At 38.2% G+C, this 20,369-nt stretch overlaps 2 protein-coding genes and 2 long non-coding RNA genes across 5 annotated transcripts in view; 1 reads left to right on the forward strand and 3 right to left on the reverse strand.

The window, feature by feature from the left end:
- Window positions 1-3,529, reverse strand: part of LOC135237403 (uncharacterized) — a 61,648-nt gene extending 58,119 nt beyond the window's left edge. Inside the window, exon 1 of the long non-coding RNA XR_010324813.1 lies at window positions 3,046-3,529. This is a non-coding gene — a long non-coding RNA (uncharacterized LOC135237403). The remainder of the gene's footprint in view (window positions 1-3,045) is intronic.
- A 4,643-nt stretch (window positions 3,530-8,172) lies between these two features.
- LOC135237400 (homeobox protein Hox-C8a-like) lies at window positions 8,173-11,604 on the reverse strand. The gene is made up of 2 exons (XM_064304532.1): window positions 11,169-11,604; window positions 8,173-9,605 (listed from the first exon to the last, which is right to left on the reverse strand). Exons 1-2 carry the CDS (start codon window positions 11,602-11,604, stop codon window positions 9,283-9,285), a joined length of 759 nt encoding a protein of 252 aa, XP_064160602.1. The 3' UTR covers window positions 8,173-9,282.
- Window positions 9,383-12,819, forward strand: LOC135237405 (uncharacterized). The gene is made up of 2 exons (XR_010324815.1): window positions 9,383-9,522; window positions 10,621-12,819. It is a non-coding gene; the product is annotated as an uncharacterized LOC135237405 (long non-coding RNA).
- A 3,053-nt stretch (window positions 12,820-15,872) lies between these two features.
- LOC135237810 (homeobox protein Hox-C9a-like) lies at window positions 15,873-20,067 on the reverse strand. Of its 2 annotated transcripts, XM_064305293.1 has the most exons (3): window positions 18,149-20,067; window positions 17,953-18,008; window positions 15,873-16,768 (listed from the first exon to the last, which is right to left on the reverse strand). In XM_064305293.1, the coding sequence occupies exons 1-3, from the start codon at window positions 18,687-18,689 to the stop codon at window positions 16,619-16,621; spliced, it is 747 nt and encodes a 248-aa protein (XP_064161363.1). In that variant the 5' UTR covers window positions 18,690-20,067; the 3' UTR covers window positions 15,873-16,618. The 2 variants fall into 2 exon arrangements, with proteins under 2 accessions (XP_064161363.1, XP_064161362.1); XM_064305292.1 differs by lacking the exon at window positions 17,953-18,008 and having other exon boundaries at window positions 18,149-19,764.
- Window positions 20,068-20,369: the final 302 nt, after the last annotated feature.

A 20,369-nucleotide genomic window follows, 5' to 3' on the forward strand; every position in this document is an offset into this window, starting at 1 on the left:
AGAGGGTCGGGTGGCTCAAACCGAACATACACGGTGATGTATATTCATTTCCACATTTCATAGCAACTGTAGGCAATAGTCTCGTTTTTCTTTAACACACAGTCTTTTATTTTATAGGCCTAACAGCCGCACGTGATGTGTCTTAAAATTGTAGTTACAAAGAAGGGTAGACTTGGCTACCCAAACCGCCTTGCACAATAATCCCTGAATCAGTAATCGCAAAATGAAGAGTCCATCTTTGCGCTTCTTTGCGATATCAGATAGTGGGGAAATTGTTTGTTTTATCAGTTAGTAATAACATCAGGCAAATAATTGACTAAATAAAATGTTATTTCAGAATGCAATCTATTTTGAGATGACGAAAAAGAAAGGCTATAAAATATAAAATAGGCGACATATTTATGATTATTGATGTGCGTCTTTAAAAAAATAACATCTCTATTTAAGCCGCACCTTTCATGCACGAACGTAGTCCAATGTGCATCCCACAACTGATTTAAAAAGCGATGAAAAATAACACACAAAATCAAGAGAAGGAAAATAGTGATAAAGACACGGTTGAATCTAATATTCATAAAAATAGACGCAATTAACATAAATTGATCTTTTAATGTTTATTTGTGGCGATAGACTACTATTAAAACGCAACATAAATTAAAGCCCATTGATAGTTTATTAATCTGTATATGTTTTATGACTTCCGCATTGAAAAACCTATTCATTGTGACAGTAGTGATAAAAAACAACTTCCTATCTGTTACCGAACAACTAAGGCAACCTCATTCATTTTTATGAATATTTACTGTCAGCGATGGCTGCAAGCCACGCCTCGTAATCATTTTAATTCAAATTTCCGACGCTCCCTTCTTATCAATATTGCGATTGTGATTATGCGAATCCTTTCATGCGCATTTCTAACCAGCCATCGGCTATGGCATATAGACTTGTAAATGTGCACGAGAAGAAGGTCTGCGCAAAAATGTATTATATTCTCCTACAGCTAATTCCATCCCTCAGCTCGCAGAATTGACACCAGTTCTTTTTTTCTGTCTTCCAGTTCACTTGGAAAATGTGCAAGGTATCTCAACACAAACGGCGAATTAAAACATAACTCCTCTCTTTCTCCGTATTCCCAATTGCTTTCCAAAATACAATATATATATATATATATATATATATATATATATATATATATATACCAATGGCAGTTTTCAGCATACACACACCGATTACAAGTTCAGAAAATCAAAAATATCGCCCAAAGCTAAGCTAATGCAATTTATATAAATTACTTCGTGAAATCTACATGTTGTATTATTAACTGTACATAGCCTATTATACAGTTATCTCAGAGATATACAGTCCTGGATTCAATAAACACATGCCTTTAAGTTTTACATTGAATGCAGACACATAGGCTATTATTTATTTTGGCGATCTCGCCACAAAATATATGAGTGGGAAATCGATATATGAGAAGGAAATCAAGTACTTGTTCTGTTTAGCTCTAGCCAAGATACTGCAATTTACTGTGGTAGCCCAAGTTTCATTTTGATGCAATGGAATTTTGAATATACAGACGTATAGCACTTGTCGATGCTGTAAACATGGCCCACTAAAGATCAGTGGTGATACACATTGATAACTGCAATTTATAGGCCTACATATACTTCAAACAAAAAACAAAGGCCGTTTTTTTCCCCCTCCTACACCCCTGATTGGAGTAGCGTGAATCCATTACTCTATGCTGTTCCTAATGAACAAATTCAAGGTGCTTTAATTTACCCATGTAACACAAGCGTCATCAGGCCTCTCGATGTCAAAATGAGAATGCTAAAAGGCCTCTCTACCTATTCGTAAAACCTCATATTTTCCCTGTTGTTCCTCCTTCTTTCACAATTTTAGTAAAACACAGGCTACTGCAACACTAATATTTCTGCAGCTATTTTGCCAACGCGACCGACAGCAAACGGATTCATTTAAGAGCAGATTTCGAATGTGAATCACCTTCGAACGTGATCATATAAATTCACATTCTACGAAACTGGTGCGTGCACGGTGACGTTATTCATTTTGGCCTGTATACAAGCGCTCAACAGAAGCACAATACTCCAGTCGGACTGGAATACAACAGAAGATAGATAGATAAATAGATAGATAGGCAGCCAGACAGATAAATAAACAAATAAACACATTTCTTTAAAGTAGTCTTTAAAGGCAAATACTAAGCTACGGTAGCTTTCAGTCTAAGGGGGGCATTTATTAATACGTGGAGATATGCGAGTTCTATATTTTAGTTGAGTCAATTAATTTGGAAGTAACTTACAAAGTAATGTTTTAAATGTCATTTTGGCATCTACTCTCTTTGTCAATAAAACAAATTATAAACAACGCTGCATAAATAAATAAATAAATAAATAAATAAATGAATGAATGAAACAAAAAACCGAAGGATCGATTTCTAGTAGCAGGCCAAACAAGTCAGACCTACTGACTCTGTAAGTTGTAAATGCTATCAGAACAATAGCCTTTAGATTATAGGGAACGAAAGGCTGTTTTTCTTTTCTACTCAAGTTGTAAGGCACAATGAAAATAGGATCTTACTCGCCTCCTGTTTCCTGTTGTAAACGTAGGCTATTTGAATGGACGTGTCCGTTCTGGCCCTGGCCTATATATATATATATATATATATGAATTCAAACATTTTTTTTCAAATTCTCTCAAAGTTTGCTTCTAGAGACAAAACGCAATGCGACAACATAATGCAATGTTAGCCTATATATTATTTTGCCCGTAGAATTAGCCAATATCACCTAGCTCCACATTTGAGATAATACAGTGCAAGCCCAAACAAAGCGTGTATTATACATACAATTTAGAATTTTATCATAATGTATCTTTCCAGTTCTGCCACGTGAAAGGAAGTGGTCTCATTCGCCTCGCATGAAGGGAAGTAAAAGAAACCGTATTGCATCATTAGCTTACCTCCCATGGTCCATTAGATGAACATTTAAGCCAATAAGGAACGCAGAATCCCTCACTTACCCGCGTCCTCTGTATAGTTGGTGTGACGCACATTTTCTGGTCCGGGCGGCAAGGCGGGCGGGGGGCGAAGGCGAACGGAGCAAAAAGCACAGTGTAGAAAGCATCCCTTATTTCGAAGGAAACCGAGGAGTAGAAACTACGTTAAAAACAAACGAAAGAATTTACAGCCCTTTTTCTTGCATCTACCGCAGTCCAACATCAGGAACAAAATACTCCGCTGTTTCGCCTCTAGGGGCAGAGAGAGAGAGCGAGAGCAAGAGCAAGAGAGAGAGAGAGAGGCGATTGTCATAAAATTACTGGCGCGCAGCAGGGTGTCAATGAGGGGGCTGGAAAATCAACCTATGTCCTTAAAATCCAACTGAAATGAGGAATAGCAATAATCGCAGAAAAAAGTTGTCGAGCTCAATTTCTATGCTGACTCGAAGTCTGCGACGATGGAGAGAACAGGAGATCCAAGGAAAGACAACAGTATAAAGTTCACGTTCATGGAGATGAAGTCATGTGATCAGCCGCAGCCAATCCTAAGACTGGTTCAATCGTAAACTTTTATTACTTAGCTGTAAATTTCCCTCCAAACAACCAGGAATGCATTTTACCCCCCTTCTTTCAATATTGAAGGACCCGTTTCCTATTTTATCCCTCATACCCGAAATGGAGGCCAAACTGCTCTTAAAAATAAAATATTTCTTGCATATTTACTCTAATAAAAGGTATAACAAAAAGGTAAGTGAAAGGTGACAAGAGGTGGTGATGATGGCGCTGATGATAGTTCCCGTCGTGGTTTACAATGACTGCACCCTTACACTTGCGAGTTAAATACTGAATGAAATATACACAAATTATTATTATTATTATTATTATTATTAGTAGTAGTAGTAGTAGTAAGAGTAGATGAAAAATGTGATTTGGTTATTTGTATTAAACAAGCGACAAACGCACCCATGCCCCCACCCCACCCCCACCCCCCCAACCTACACACGTACATATCATACATGCTTATATGGTATGTCTAGTAATTCAATGAACAGAATGAAATTAGAGTCGGACAACTGATGTTGTTGCTCTAATTTTGTATAACAGAAGTCGAGGAATTGCCGCTCTGCCTAATTTTTCACTTATACAGTAGTATTAGTATTATTGAAACAAGGACGTCGTTTGTCATTTTTTATTTAAAATCAAAATAAAAATTTATAAAATAAATAGTTCAATTAATAGCTCACGTTTGCTTATGACCGAATCGAACTTAACTAGAGGACCCTCTTCCACAGTTGCTAACAAGCCGGAGTAAAACAATTGATTTTTTTAGGGTTACATATTCAAAATATTCAGAGACAAATTTAAAGTTGCTCCGCTTAAAAATGCAACTCAGTTATTGAAAAATATGGCCTATAAATTTGTCGTTACTAATTATTCCGTTAAGTCAGAACTGACGTAGTTATATTAAAATAAAATAATTGGCTAACACTTTATTTTTCGAAAAGGATCAGTTCATAATATAACCGAAAAGAATGTGAAGGGTACGTATTACACCATCCTATGAATTGAAACCTGTTTCATAGATAGACCAGAGCAAAGACTCATCTGCTTCCTAACTGAAGATTTATTTAAAGTTACCCCACCCATTTTAAAACACAATATTCTATATGTTTACAAGATTTACTGGAAGTTATTCATTGTAGTACACGACAGCCCCAACAAACACCATGGAACGGTTGTTGAAATGATGATGATGATGATGATGATGATGATTATTATTATTAGATGAAATAAGGTATAAGCGTTCTCTATAACCCCTCCCCCCCCCCACACACACACACACACACCACACACGCTATTATTTTTACATTTTATTTTGCATTTTAACACGCAGCTATTTGGTAATAATTGCGATCACATGAAGACGTAACATCCTTAAGCGTTATCTGTAGAATATGATGATGCAAATATGCAAATCACGCATAGAACAAGTTCGTAGTGAAATTACAGTTCACTGGGTGAAAAGAGAAACTCCGGTCAAACCGGATGGCAGTGAGTTTATACACTGCCAATAAAGTTTACAGCAGGTTGTTAAGACATTATGAGAGATGCGGCTTCCTCATATGCCTTAAGTCGCAATGGCCACACGGGCGGTCAGTGCTCATGGACAATTGTCACTGCCACATTACTGAAATTTCAGGGATTGTTTCCTGTATAAAACGAAGAATAAGTCTGCACCTTTGTAAGCAAACAAATTGACAACATATACGCCTATGTAAATATGCTAATCCTATATGCATGTGACCAGAATCAATTTTATTCTGTGTGATGACAGACACGAGGAAGACTGATTTGGATAAATCTGCCATCAGGCGTGTAGGAACTTCTGTATCTCCGCAGAGTATACTGAGTTTATTTAAAGAACGGGCGCACTACAATATAATACAACAGCCAGTCGATACTTTGGAACCGTTTATCCCATGTTAAATGTAATTTAAAAAATATTTATTGTGATTTAATCGGAACAAGCGAGCATTTCAATTCTGGTGAATACATTTACTGAAGGTGATATTTTGAAAATCTAATGCTCTCACTGTGGTCTTATTGAACAATTCCACTCAAAAAATGACGTAGGGAATTGCATGTCAACATGTGTCTGGAAATGTGTTAAGTTTGTTTTTGAACGAAAATATGAAAATATGAAATGGTTTTACTTGACCACAGCCATAATATGGAGAATAACTGAACAGTATATTTACTTTTATATGCAAGTATATATATACTCTTAACTTAACCATTGTACCTCTGTCACCATACAAATTAGATTATTAAAACATAGAGAAATGCAAGTTACAGGCTTTTTCCGTAGTGTTAACATAGCTATTTAACAGTTTAAAAATATAACTATGTTATTATGAAATTACCACATACCTGTTGTCAATTAACACGACAAATAGAACTAGAAAAACAACAACATGTTGTCATTAACATGTTGAAGTTATTGCATACAGAAATTATAAACAACTAAGCCTACTATAACTATTTCTACCATCTTGTATTAACTATCAGTAATAATAATATTGTTCGTAGGCCTAATGAAGTCACTGTGCAATATCGAAACCTATTGTTTGCCTGAAGCATTTAAGCATTCAAAACATTTTTCAGCTGCATTTGTACAAAACATAGGTTTATATTTTTGTAAGCTCATTGATGTGTTTTATGTTTCTTCAAATCAAAGCAGACTGTTATTCAGATACCGTTTTCCAGACATTTAAATAAATCCATTCAAAATAAAACATTTTATGATCGTGGCAAAGTTGTCATTTCTTGTGTTGTCTTTTCTCAACGTACTATTTTTGTCATGCTTATTTTACCAAAATCGGCGCTATTACAAAATAGAAAGGGACGTGCCCAAATAGAACCAAGTGTCATTTTCAGATACTCAAACTAAGGGATAGACCCATTCAAAGCATCACCGCGGTAGCTAGCAGCCCTACTTCAACTGACGAATTCAGTAATATTTTGCTATACCTTCACCCAGCATGGCCGTCTTGTTCTCAGAGGGGTTGTAGCCTATATGTTTATCGTCTCCTTGCAAGTAATTAAGCCCGGCACGTCTTATCACCATCGCATAGTTGGTCACAAACTTGCCTGCAGGTTTGTACGTCTAGGTCACGTTTGTAAGTTTAAACGTCATATCCACATTCCATATTTTGATCTGAATTTACCTTGAAAACGTATTTACCCCCGCATAACAATATGTAGAATTGCATTTTTCTTTGTGTGAAGTAAGATAGCAGTTTTATTTTTACTTAATACACTGTCATGAGCATCGGGGTGTATCCTCCATAACCAACTCAGGTTGTTCCAAACTGGTGCAGAAGGGAAAATAATCTGTCACACCCTCGTCCTTCACCACTCTTTACGTGTAAACAGTTTTTAGTAGCCTAGGCATTGGCGGTTAATACGTAACTCCTACCACGATTCTGCCCATTTCAGAATACTCAAATGAAATAAGCGAAGACGTGTGTGTTGCTCATCAGTTAATCTTTGTTTTTTAAATTCATTATTACAATGTCGATGGCGGACTCTGAGCAAATGGAGACATAGGATGCGTTGTGGTTGATTTGTATCCATTATGGAGACAGATTGACCAAGTACAGACCGTCTGATGGGTTGTACATGAACGTGTGGTATTAATTTATGGGAAGAGACAGTAGGCCACAGAGTGGGATGAATTCGCAATGGTGTAGCCTACTTACCAACACACCAAAGGACTACAGTTAAATCCTTTGAAATTTTACAAATTTTATTAGTCTCAACATCAAGCGTGTACACGCAAAATCATTTATAGATATTTTCACTTAGAAACATAAGAAAACGAGCATAATGTTAACAGCAAGATATACGAATACATACACAAAGACTATATTCAGTGCAATTTAAATCTACACTATAACATCAGCACAATAAAATAGGAATAACCAACGCTTTCTTGAAATAGCTCTAATTGTCGCTATGGTGATAATAGACACCGACATGTGCGTTTTATATAGGCAGTTTTAGTTGTTGGGGGGTGGGGTGGGGTGGGGTGGGGGGTTAGGGGAGGGGGGGGAGGGTGCTGGTGGTATTTAATTTGTATGAAATCCAAACCAGCCACACTTAGAGGGGCGATTAAATATACTACAAACCAAACCATAGCGTTCGCTAAAACAAATATATGAACAATACGGTAGCCTAGTAGTTAACTACTTGTCATCATCTTGCACAATTCTCTCGTCATTACACCTTAAATAAAACATATATTTTGAAGTGAAAGTTTTCTAAGTGTCGGTTTTTATCACATATTACTACATAAATTATTTATTGTGGTGGATGAAATTGGCCCGTGCAACGTTATTTCATCCTGATCGCATCCGTTGAGCCTATGTGATCCAGGAGCACAATGTTTCACCTCCAACCAGATTTCATGTTGCGTATTATGCAAAGTTAGAAACGTGTAACATGTCAATGGATGAAACCGCAAGCCACAGTGCTTTTAAAAGAAGTAATGGATGTAGCCTACTTAGAAAAACATATTTCTTCAGGTTTCTTAGTTAAAAATACAAAAGTTAGGTAGGTTATAACCAAAAGTAAAAGCGGCCATAATAATTTTTTTTTTGTAGTATTGCTATGACATTTTACTTCACTTTTGGATTGATTAGGCCTCTATGTTTCAACAATATGGTAGGTAGCTTTGAGCTCACAACATCTACCAAATTTGATTTACAAATATTTCAATATTTCATTTAACTAAGCTATACGGTTGGGGAATTAATGTAAATTAAGATCGGTTCAACTATATATAAAAAGTATTTTTTTTCCGTTCGTATTGCAATTATCCCAGGTTTAGGTAGCATTTTACGATTTTCAAGCAATTTAAATTCCCTGGGAATCATTGATCACGTGAGTTATAAAAAATTACGTCTGAACCCACCCTCCCACGAACCCACACAACAAATAATACTTTGATAAAACAGAAATGAACATACCAAAATTAACTAAGCACGTAACTCACGAAAATAAATATGTTAGGCCTAATTTACCACGCCACTGGTACCACAAGGGCTATAAAGGGCAAAAATAGAAAGTTGCAAGGTGTTGAACACAATCATGATATATTGAAATAAACCTGATGTATTGATATATTAATCTCGATGTGGAGACGCCGAACATTTAAAATTTAGGAGTATCATTCGAATTGGTCGTTATTGAAATAGGCCCGGTCATGTTATCAGAGCTATCTGAAGCTTCTAACTCTGTAGGATAACGTGTGATCGTAATTCAGACAAGAAAAATAACTGAGCAAACATATCGGCATAAATAGTAAGTTATTAATATCCATCAGGTTACTGAATGTGAATTAAGCCTTTAAAAGCATACTGTAGCGGATTGAAGTTTTGTTCTGTATAAAATTGGGCCTCTGAGGAGCACAGTTATTAGTATAAAAAAGAAACATATTGAAACAGAGCTTACACTGGAGATTGCCAATTGAGAGGAGGTTGCATAATAATAAGAACCTGCACATTTTAGACGCATCTTGGGAGTGCATTATGAAGGGAAGTGGTTTGACAATCATGTCTATAGGATTTTCTTCACTTGTTGACTTAAAGCGGTGGCCATAAAGTTTATGCGCTCTCTCTCACTTAGAGCTCTGTATCTCTCCCCCTTTCTCTCTCTGCCTTTTAAGCAATATAACCATAAAAAGGCCAAGCAACAAAATCACTCTTTAGTTTCATCTTTGTCTTCCGTTTCCTTCTTATCCCCCTCATCCTTTTCACCGTCCTCGTTGCATTCCTCCTCAGCCTCGGCCTCAACATCGGCATCTCCTCTTTGGCCCGGGAATTTGTCTTTGTTGTTCTCTTTTTTCCATTTCATTCGTCTGTTTTGAAACCAAATCTTCACCTGTCTCTCTGTCAGGCCTAATGCATGGGAAACCTCGATCCGCCGCTTGCGTGTCAGGTAAGGGTTGAAAAGGAACTCTTTTTCCAGTTCAAGCGTTTGATATCGACTGTAGGTCTGCCGTCCACTGCGCCTTCCTGGGGCTGTGAAGTCAAATGGGAATAGAATGCTTAGAATACGAATGCAGTCTTATCGACAGCAATCATGGGCCTTCTATAAAACATTTAAAGGCTGTTTTACTCACGTCCTTCGATCATTAGACTCATATTACAATGACATTAGTACAGCGTGCATTACTTACTATTTGCATTAATATTCCACCATACAAAAACTTAATATAATTCCCTTACCCGGGAAACGTCTATAGTTTGACAATATGATAAAATAGCAATTTCAATATTTCAATATTACACCACATGGTTCTACACAAAAGTACTGTTTTTAATCTTGTTCTTGTTCTTCTCGTTCTTCTTGCTCTTGTTCTTGTTCTTGTTCTTGTTCTTCTTCTTATTATTATTATTATTATTATTATGGCGACGATGACGATGATTATGACGGTGATGCTTATTCGCATTATTGACAGTAGTTGCATTAGTCGTCGCCGTTGTTGCAGTAGTAGTAGTAATAGTAGTAGTCGCCACATAAGTTGCATTTGAATGTCAATCATGGTAACATCAACAAAACGAATGAAGGCGAAAGCCAAATAGCAATTTAATTTAATAAAGCTTCCTACAAATTCAAAAATCTACAACTAAGACATGCAGACTTACGCACGTGATACAAACGATATGTTTTGAGTGTGTGCACTTGTTTTGGCATCAACAAATTACTTAAGTGCAATGTACCTGTAACAGTAACGCCGGAAGAATGACGTTGAGACAATCAATATAAATTGCATACCCGTATACATGCATGCTTCATTTCATATTCATGGTTGGTTCATGTACATTTTTCGGGTAACCACAACAACAGTAAAACACTCAAACATGGGCAGTGAATGATGAGCGAGCTGATGTGACATACCAATAAAATGGAAGCCAAATGACATTAAGGTCTGCCTATGCATGCGTGTATTGCTCTTTAATAAAATCAAACTATATCAATGTCTGAAATAGAAAACGACATTGTTATTAATAATGCTTTGTTATTTTCTTTCAGGAATGATGGAAAAAGAGTCCTGCCTTAACTCCACGTTACCACTTCTCCACCTAAGGCTTAATGAGGGCCGAGCCAAGATGTTTACCTGAGTACATCCCGCAGTTATATAACACTTGATATTGTTCTGGTTTTTATCGATACAACAGTGCACCTCAGATTAAACTACACTATTTTGAAAGTAGGAAATTAATAAGTGACAGATTTAACGGGAGGTGGGTGATAAGTTGTTCACTTGTGTCCAGTTAAAAACAAACAACAAAAAGATGATACAGCAATCAAAAATGGGATTTAAGATATTCGTCCATTTCGAAATGAAAATTAATGATTAAGAAGGAAGAGTTCGGACACTTATCATCTTATTCGTGCACACACATACACACACACGCCCGCGCGCGCGCCCGCGCAGTTGCATACAGGTACACACAACCAATAAAGACACACTAAAACACAGACGCGCGCGTCACACACACACACACACACACACACACACACACACAATGTGTTCGCCCCTTTTAAGACATTAGAGAAGAATACAAAAGAATTCTAACCATGGGGTCTCATCCAAGGGAACATAAGACCGGGAGACGGATTTTGATTTAGGTGGCCTTGTACTTCTCCGGGGTTAGTTCCATTGGACGATTTACAGTCTGGGTATTGCGCTACGCTTGCCTCTTGCTGGGTACCATAAAGCGATTGCCTCGGAAGGGTTTCGTATCCATAAAATTTAGTGGCATCTCCATGGCAAGCTAAAGCACATGGGTTTTGTTGGTATCCAGGGCTAGATATTCCCGATGTCCCGTGATGAAAAAAGTCTTGGACGTGATGAGACGGGTGTTGAAAGCCCGGCGCAGCCGCTCCGGTTCCGTACATCAGCGCATGACTTCGGGTGACGCTTTGGGGGAACCGGCAGTCGTAGTAAGTTGGTTCCAGTGTTTCGCTGCCTTTGTACTTTGAAAAAAGGGGGTTAACAAAATATGAGCTCATTTTCCCTTCGCATTCAAAAATGAAATGTTATTGTTCGATAATGTGCTCTTGTAAAAAATGTTTTGCTGCTCAAGTTGTAGTCCACCACACAAACACAACAAACGGAACCCAAGGGACGGGGGTTAAAAAAAGGCTCGTGTCCCCGTGGATAATCGTAGTTCGTTCGCTCTCCGGTTCACTCTCTAATTCTGTTATACGATAATGTAGCTATATCTCACCTTTTCCTCTTATTTTCAGCTTGAAATCCGGCTCATGTCATGTACGGTTGATGTGTGCTACAGCTAAAGCTGGCTAGCTCCGCCGGTACAGTCACAGGCGATTTTTTTTCTGCTTCCCACCCCCACCACATCGACCCCCTCCTCCTCTCTCTCCACCAACCTTCAAACCACCCCCCTCATCCCCACATTCCCTCTTTCCACTGGCGTTCCCAGACGCCTACCTTGAACAACAGAACGAGGCAATGTTAAATGGCTCATGTTGATGGACTGTTTTAAAACAACAAATATCCCATAGGAATATAATTTCTATAGTATATTTTACGTGTCTATATCCACACGACAAAAATCATCTCATCGAATGCACTAGGCCAAACTATTACATGGGTCACCCACCGTTTTAGCTGACCGTTTAAATTACATATAATGTAGCGTTGCATGGTTGTAATAAGAAATTGTAATGTAACCCTAACCATTACAATATTATCAAAAGCCAAGAACAGGGCCCAAACGAGTGCACCTTACTGATCGATTGAATTGTATCGATATTCCTGACACAAAGATCTCCTCCAGCACAACACACACACACACACGCACACGCGCGCGCGCGCACACACACACACACGCCAGCTTCTTGTCCTGGTCTGATCGTTTACCTGTTTTTGTAAATCTTAACAACTATACAAAATGTCCCTCATTGTTTCAGTTGGTACAGACTTAGCCCACGTCATGTTTTGTTTCTACACGTGCACATTCGCAAGGCCTCTGTTAATGGAATCCGTTTTATGGTGTGACTGACGATATTAATGCACGGTTTAAAATGTAGCAGGATGCTGACTGGAATAAAATTTAGCAGATAGCTTAAAACTGCTCTCGATCATTTACTGAAAATTACATTTCCATCACCACCCATGTAAGAAAACAACGTTAAGCCTTTGCATCTTTAGGTTTGTGTTATAGTTTCACTGGCATTCCATTAATAAAAACGCTGCTACTTTTATCCATTTGTGTCGGTCTTTTAATTGTGCATTCAATTGGAGCTGTATTTCTTTAAAATACACCTTTTCTAAATGAAGATATACATGCTTTGTTTGATGCATAATTCACATAAGCAACTTCCTTTGATTGAAACAATGATTTTATCCAGTATGTTAATTTTTATTAATGATAGCAGGCACACAATTTGCAACACTGATACTTTATGTGATATGTATTTCTGTATGGATTGATATTTTCAACAGATTTCTATATTCCGTTTCAGAAAAAGGTATGGTCATTCGTTGGCGTCGTATTTACGTATTTGGGAAGCTAATTGTCTTTTGGACTCATTCAGAAAAGTAAATCTCACGCCTCTTAAATTACAAACCAAGTAGTATAAAGTATATTAATTTCTATAATAACAGGTTTGCATAGTACATTGAAGAGTAGTTGTCTTCAATAGTGAACTGCACAGAGAAACCAAGTTTCATAAAACTACATATATATTATTCCGTTTATAAAGCTAAGAATATGTTAAACTGCAGTATGCTGTTCATTAGGTCGCATGCTTATGACAGAGTAAAGGTGTCTTGATACCTTTTGTAAAAAGAAGCAAAGTTAGGACATCGGACCATATGTGATTATGTTTCCATCTATGAAGTGTGTAGGACAGATAGGTTTAGAGAATACCTGAAATAGAACGAGTGGATTATCTGCAATATCCAAATAAATACGAATTCAATCAAAAATAATCTTTAAAATTTCAACAATGCTACAATATTTGCATTATTCAGAAAGTATCAATTCAGAGAAAATCTGGCGGATTGACACCCTTTCCGAGACTGCAATCATTACCATGGGGTCCACAGACAGCTTCCCGTATTTAAAATGAATTTCAAACAGTCAGACACTGGAAAAGCGTCAATTATGAATCAACAGCGACATCTAGTGTGTAAATCGGTTGTTGACCGTTCCAGTTGGTTGGCTGGTGCATAAGTGACAAATAAACAAACACCAATATAACAACAACAACAACAACAATAATAATAATAATAATAATAATAATAATAATAATAATAATAATAATAATAATAATAATAATAATAATAATAGACTATCATAAGGGGAGGAGGAAGGAGGAAGGTCATCACATAAATATGTTCCACCAATGCACAATGTGGCGGTCGGACCGCATAGCCTACCTGCCGTCTTCATTTGGCGAAAGAATTTGGGGAAGCACGCTTCACACCCGCCCATATACACTTGGTTTAATTTTCAGGTAGTTAAGGGGAAATAGTCGGTTGGTAGAGGAATTAATCAGTTTAGGAAAAGTGGCTTTTCAGGTTTAGAGCTTTTATCGGTTTCCGGGGCTTGGAGACTCCCACACCCCCAGGAACAAAATGAGGGGAGATACGTGTTTGCAGCGGGGCCCGCAGACAAAACAAGCGCAATAAGCCTCCTTTGAAACCCGCCACCACTACCTTATATTAAGACAATAAAGTCATTTATCCCAGACGTCTAGCCAGATCCCTGGGCTTGCTTTGTTCTCACACTTTGGAGACAAACACCGCGAGGTCTTACACGGCAGTAAAACCTGCATTTTTGAGCTCTGCTGCGGAAATGTTGAACTATATTGGGCACTAAAATCCAAGCATCCTGTCGGCATTGTTTGTGCCACTACAAAAAGGCAGTTTCGTCCAGCTCCATGGAAACAAACATCAGACATTGAAAGGCCTATTTCACATATATTCCAGCTGAAAACAACGCACAAATATGGTTCAAGCTAGTTATCGCATTGCCTAATAAACAGATAATGATGTGCTTGTAGGGGATGTTAAAATAATATTGAATTGAAAGCGTGAACAACAGACAGCCGCGTGAGGCATACACACACGCGCGCGCACACACACACACACACGCACACACATTTTGTGGCATGTATTGTAATTTGCATCTTGCAATGCCTAGCGGTTAAAAAGTTCAAAAGGGACAAGCCTGGAAAGGCCCACTCAAGGTATTCGATTACTAAATATTACCCTGAGCACAAAATCGGCATAGGCCGTTGTAAATAGCGCTCGCCAATCTATGTAAGTGCGATTAGATCACAATTCAGCACAAAGCGACGCAATCAAAAATAAATGCTTCGGGATAGGTCACAATTTTGTGGAAAGGTAGCATTTTAACGGAAAGCTACTTTTGATAGTGGATGCCGAGGTGAGCCTTGTATTTCTAAGAAGACAAAAACGTAAATAATAAATACGTAAATAATGAATGTCTACATAAATAAATGCCTCGTGGCACCAATGTATAGGAAGGCATGGGATTGCAGAATAAGAATTAGCTATGGATCGGTGCAAATATTTTACAATGCGTGATTGGCGCTTTAGGCCTAATTTTATATATTGCCAGTATCAAATCCGACTAGACCATTGAGGGACACATAATGGCATTACATGATATGATACACTGGTACATTTCAAAATCTACAGAAAAGCCATGTATTTGCAAGAAAAAACTGTAACCATTGGACTTACAAACACCCACTAACTAGACCAAACATAAATAAATAAATAAAAAGTTGAATATAGGCCTACTTGATGTACATGTGTCCTGTCCACGGGCAAAGTATTCATCAACGTGGCTTATCGATTGAAGGTGCATCTAAGTATACACTAAACTCTCCCGCAGGTTTGTTTTCAAGGATGTGGGAATGAAACTATGATGGCAGGAAGTGCTCAGGAAGTGTTCAGTTTGGAGGAAATCAAATCACAAAAATAATGAGCCAGCTTGACAGCTGCTTCCAATGTGAGGCGACTGTGCATTAATAGACTTCCACACTAGATTTCATTTTTTCAGAAATGTTTTGTTGTTGTTGTTGTTGTTGTTGTTTTTGCGTTATTTCCCCCCTAATGGCTAGACAGCTTGCCTTAGTACGTGCTAAAATATCAGATGAGAGAATAGCAGTTTTTGGGGGTGGGGGGTTACGAGTTTGGGGGCAACCTCCGTCATATTTTTGGTTATTTCACATATCATGTAGACGTGTGCACGCGTATCCAAGGAGCAAACACATAAACATTTGGTGATGTACGGTATATTTAAATATAACCACAACTACAATATAACATAACTTTACAGAATCTAGAGATAAGAATGCAAAAATCCAACAATGGGTACATCAAAAATCTATTCCCACATTGACGCAAACACAGACAAACGTTACTGCCATTTTGCTGTTCTATTTTTCTGTACAAAATATGCAATTTTGCATAACTTCATAATAAGCACCAACTAAAATGAAACAAGCAAGGCGACATAATTTACCAACAAAAAATTCAAGTACTTTCCTCCGGCCCCACCTTTCTCTTTTTGAAAATGTATTTCTTTCACCCCATAATGTAGGCTATTTTTTTTTTTTAAACCCCAAATGAACGTAAAAATTCAATTCGCATACGCCTCACAATAGCGTCATTCTAAACCCGGGCCAAGGTGTACAGCATATCTGATGTCAATAAACTGTGTATAGAAAAAGAGTTTACATTATGTGGAATATAACAAAATGTGAAATAAAGATAAGAATCAAAGGGTAATTTGAGGCAATATAAAGAGGGAGACAGCTTCCTGCTATCCAGTCTGTTATTTGTATGTTTCCGAATGCGCTCCTCTGTTTGTCCTGCCATGTACACCAGCCATCGGGCATTACTGTCCATTGCCCTCGGTGTTTTCGTATTACTGTTCGTTGACCTCGGTCTTTTCTTTATTCATTTTCTTCATCTTCATTCGTCGATTCTGGAACCAGATTTTAACCTGCCGCTCTGTTAAATTTAGGACTCGGGCAACTTCGTATCGACGGTCCCTGGTAAGATACATATTGAACAAAAACTCCTTTTCGAGTTCAAGTGTCTGGTATTTTGTGTATGGACAACGCTTCTTCCTGGTGGAGCGCGCGTGGATCCAGTTCGACACGGGGTTATCTGCAAACCGAAAAACAAACATTGCTCAGTAAACGATAAAGACATGATTCGTTCAAACATAAACGTGTTTAGCTTTTCAATAGGCCTATTTTTATTTTATAACGAGGCAGGATCTTCCCCCTTTCTTCAGATAGCCCAGTCAGGTCCTGTGTAACAGTTGATTATGCCTTGTCAGATGGTTTTATAACTCTTAATTTTTATTTTCATTAGAATCGTTCTGAGGGTTGTCTTTTCTCCAGTTATTCCATTTTAGCACCGTACAGCGCTTAAGAAAGGACGGGTCGTAAAATTGTGAGTGCGCCCATTTGGTTTACAGGCCCATAAACGCATTTAAACGCCTTTGGTTTCAAGCCTTTGCATGTCTACCGTCGAAGTGTCTCGATATAGTTCTGGCATTCCACAAGTTGTGTCCTCGAAACCTGCGCGCGGGTATATTGGTGTGTGTCACTTGGTATTAACTGTGGCACCACTGTTCAAAAACAACACACTGAATGCACACCACATGTACTTGTTATGTTGTGAAAATAGCAATCCAACTATTATGGCCATCATTCAAAACTTGGCACAACGGAAACATGAATATCAAATACATAGGCCTGATTTTTGTTTTTGCGTGAGGCTGAGTTTTTGCATCTGCACGAACCTTTAGTAAATTCTATCACTATTAGAAATGGGGCTTATAAAATGTGTGCCCGACTGTGTGTATACACAACCGCAACCGACAAAACAATGTAGAGGTGCATCAAAATAAGCACACGTGTAGGCTACTAGTATATTATCCTGGTGTTTATTTTAATGCTACGGCTGTGATTTGGGTTCATGTGGCCTGTTTTAAACTGAATTAGATGATATGAGCTACCACTGACATTTAGGATGTTTTAAATGTAAATCATATCGTGAAGAGCTGAATCTAAAAGCTGAGATTCATTCTTTTTTTTAAAGAAAGACAAGTAAAATTACAGTACAATTATACAATATTACTTATCTAATAATAATAATAATAATAATAATAATAATAATACATAGATCAAATACACATGAATTCAATGAAAAATAAATGATCACCATCAAAACCCTGTGTCAGTAAGTGTGTGAGAGTTTTTGATACAACTTGAGTTTCGTCTTTGAATAGCTTGTTTCAAGAGTTTCCAGTTTATAGCCCGTTTCCTATTTTATAACCCTACATGACTGGCTCTTGCTCTTCCCAGTACGAGTAGCCTGCTGTCAGCACAGCCGCGATCTGACGTGGAAGGAGGGAAGAGAAAAGAGAAAGATAATTTCGTTTTATGGAAGACAACGACAAGCTACAGCTGCGTAGGCAGCAAATACACCCCCAACAACTCCCATCCCCGGTTGTAAACGGGAATTACTTCAACTTACTCGGGTCTAATTCAGGTTTGTCGTCTTTGTGCTTTCCGGAAGCCAAAACCTCAGACTCCGGAGAGGAGATATTCTGATGAGCCTTATCTCGGATGTCAGCGGATGAGCCGTAGATATAGTCCGAGTAGCTGCGTCCGTTGGAGGCCAGACAGTCTGCGGCTCTGCGCTCCGAGATGGCGTCAGGTTTCAGCCCATAGTGCCTGCCGCTCGTCGGATAGCTTGGGAAGGATACGGCACCGGATAAAGGCTCCAGCCATGAGCGCACGTACCTGGAGTCCGTTCCTAAGTGAGGTTGGTGAGTGTACGGGTGGTAAACCACTGAGGATTGAGAGTGGACTGGGCCCCACGAGGTTGTAAAAACGGTTGGTTTCGGAGCAAAGCTGCAAGAAGGAAAATCGGAACACTCCGGTACAAGCGACGCTTGACGGGAGCTCGCGGGAAGCAAGTCGGGAGCCGAAAATCTAGTCGCCAGCACCTCCTCGCTTTCATGGTTTATCAAGGAATCCACATAATAATTGCTTATGGGACCCGTGGTCGACATGACGAAGCCTCTCGTCTCTTATACATGCATCCGATTATTATATGGAGTGTATGTGTACTTTTTTTATCTGCCCATAGAACAATCAAGCCAGGTAATTATTTCTCCGGGCTCCTTTAGCTCCCATTGGTCGACCGTGCAACACGTGATTATATTTACCGCAAAAAATTACACAGTGGATCAATGCGCGAAACCTTCAGGGAAAGTGATGTGCTTAGGGACATCACAGAGGCGTTTATGTAGCAGGTGGCTTTAAAGTGGCAAAACTATAGTCTCCAAATGGTAACGAATTATTTTCTCGTGTCTTATTTAAAAAACCTCCAAGAGCTACATCACCGTTTTGGAACGCGAGGTACGTTGGCAAGCAAATAGAGGGCACTATTTGTTGGTGTAATTAATCTCTGTCTAGAAAACTATGTAACGTTCTTTTAAGTGTGATGTTCATATCTGGTAAGGCGATAGTAGATTAAAATACCACACACTGTCTTGAACGGGTCTCCTCCTTTGTGTGTTTAATGATGTGCCTGCTATTAGCTAAACAAAATACGTCTTAATTCATTTTGAGGAGGGAGCTTTTCAATAAAAAGATCAAGAGGTTCTGTAGCTGTGTGCCTCGAATACGCCGAAATAATAGTTAAACTCTTGCGCAGATATGGGAAGCTATCCCTTGTAAAATGAATTTTAACATTTTTGGAGGAGTGGGAATCGTAAGATGCCTAAAAACATTCGCACTGGCGCAGCTACATTCGCAAGTGGTCGTTCATGTTTTTTTATGTCCTTCAATAAATTTTTACGAGGACCATTTGATTGTTCATAAACGTGTCGTTAATAAAATCTGAGCCGAGTTCCTCGTAGCGCGTAAAACCAACACGGTGCACGTGAAACACATCGCTCGTCAAAACAAGATCGCGAAAGAAAACTCAATGGATGAGAACAGAAGCATGGCAGAATTATAAAGGCAAGGTAAAACGTTTAATTTTTGAGGGCGGGAATTACGACTTAAATCCTAGGTTTAGATAATGCTTATTAAACTCTAAATGATAAAAACGACGACAACAGCGATTGCAGTCATAATTTTAAAAATAAATACATAATTTTGGATCAGTCTTTCAGAAATGCAAGACTGAAGTGAATATAGATTAGTCAGAATGCATACGACTTGCAAAAGATCTGAGAATGTCTAATAGTAGACGATATCTTTGATGAAACCTTCTGTCTTGGTGTTATCTTGGATGTCCTGTATCATGCAGTTGCAAGTGCTTTGAACAGTTAAACAAAAATATTACATTTTTCGAGCCTATGTAGATAAGTTGGTGACACTGTACTTGTGTGTTGACATTGCTGTCGTTGATCTCCCAGTTTATCCATGTAATGCTGTATAACAATGCACGTAGTTTATTACCCGATATAACGGTGCTTTCCCACGCCTTCTGTTATATTATTATTTGGATAAAATCAGGGAGCTACATTGCCAGCCCCAATCGGCCTTCCAGATTGCCACATCTATCACATATATTCATTACTAAACTAGTAAACTGGCACGTGCAGTGTGTAACTTATTAAATAATACAGTAATGCAACATTCCTCCTATAGTTCAGTCATGTTTTAAACCAAAATGCCAGGATAACCAACAATAGAGATGTACTTTAATAAAATGAAATAATAAGCCAATGAAAAGATGT

The sequence above is a fragment of the Anguilla rostrata genome, chromosome 13 (assembly GCF_018555375.3).
Source record: "Anguilla rostrata isolate EN2019 chromosome 13, ASM1855537v3, whole genome shotgun sequence".
NCBI lineage: Eukaryota > Metazoa > Chordata > Actinopteri > Anguilliformes > Anguillidae > Anguilla > Anguilla rostrata.

Excerpts from the sequence above, each read along its gene's own strand:
- LOC135237400 (XM_064304532.1), bottom strand. The coding sequence starts at position 11,604 with ATGAGCTCATATTTTGTTAACCCCCTTTTTTCAAAGTACAAAGGCAGC. Across the intron at positions 9,606-11,168 it reads CCCTTGGATGAGACCCCATG|CCCCAGGAAGGCGCAGTGGA; the intron begins GTTAGAATTCTT and ends TTGACTTCACAG.
- LOC135237810 (XM_064305292.1), bottom strand. The coding sequence starts at position 18,689 with ATGTCGACCACGGGTCCCATAAGCAATTATTATGTGGATTCCTTGATA. Across the intron at positions 16,769-18,148 it reads CAAACCTGAATTAGACCCGA|ATAACCCCGTGTCGAACTGG; the intron begins GTAAGTTGAAGT and ends TTCGGTTTGCAG.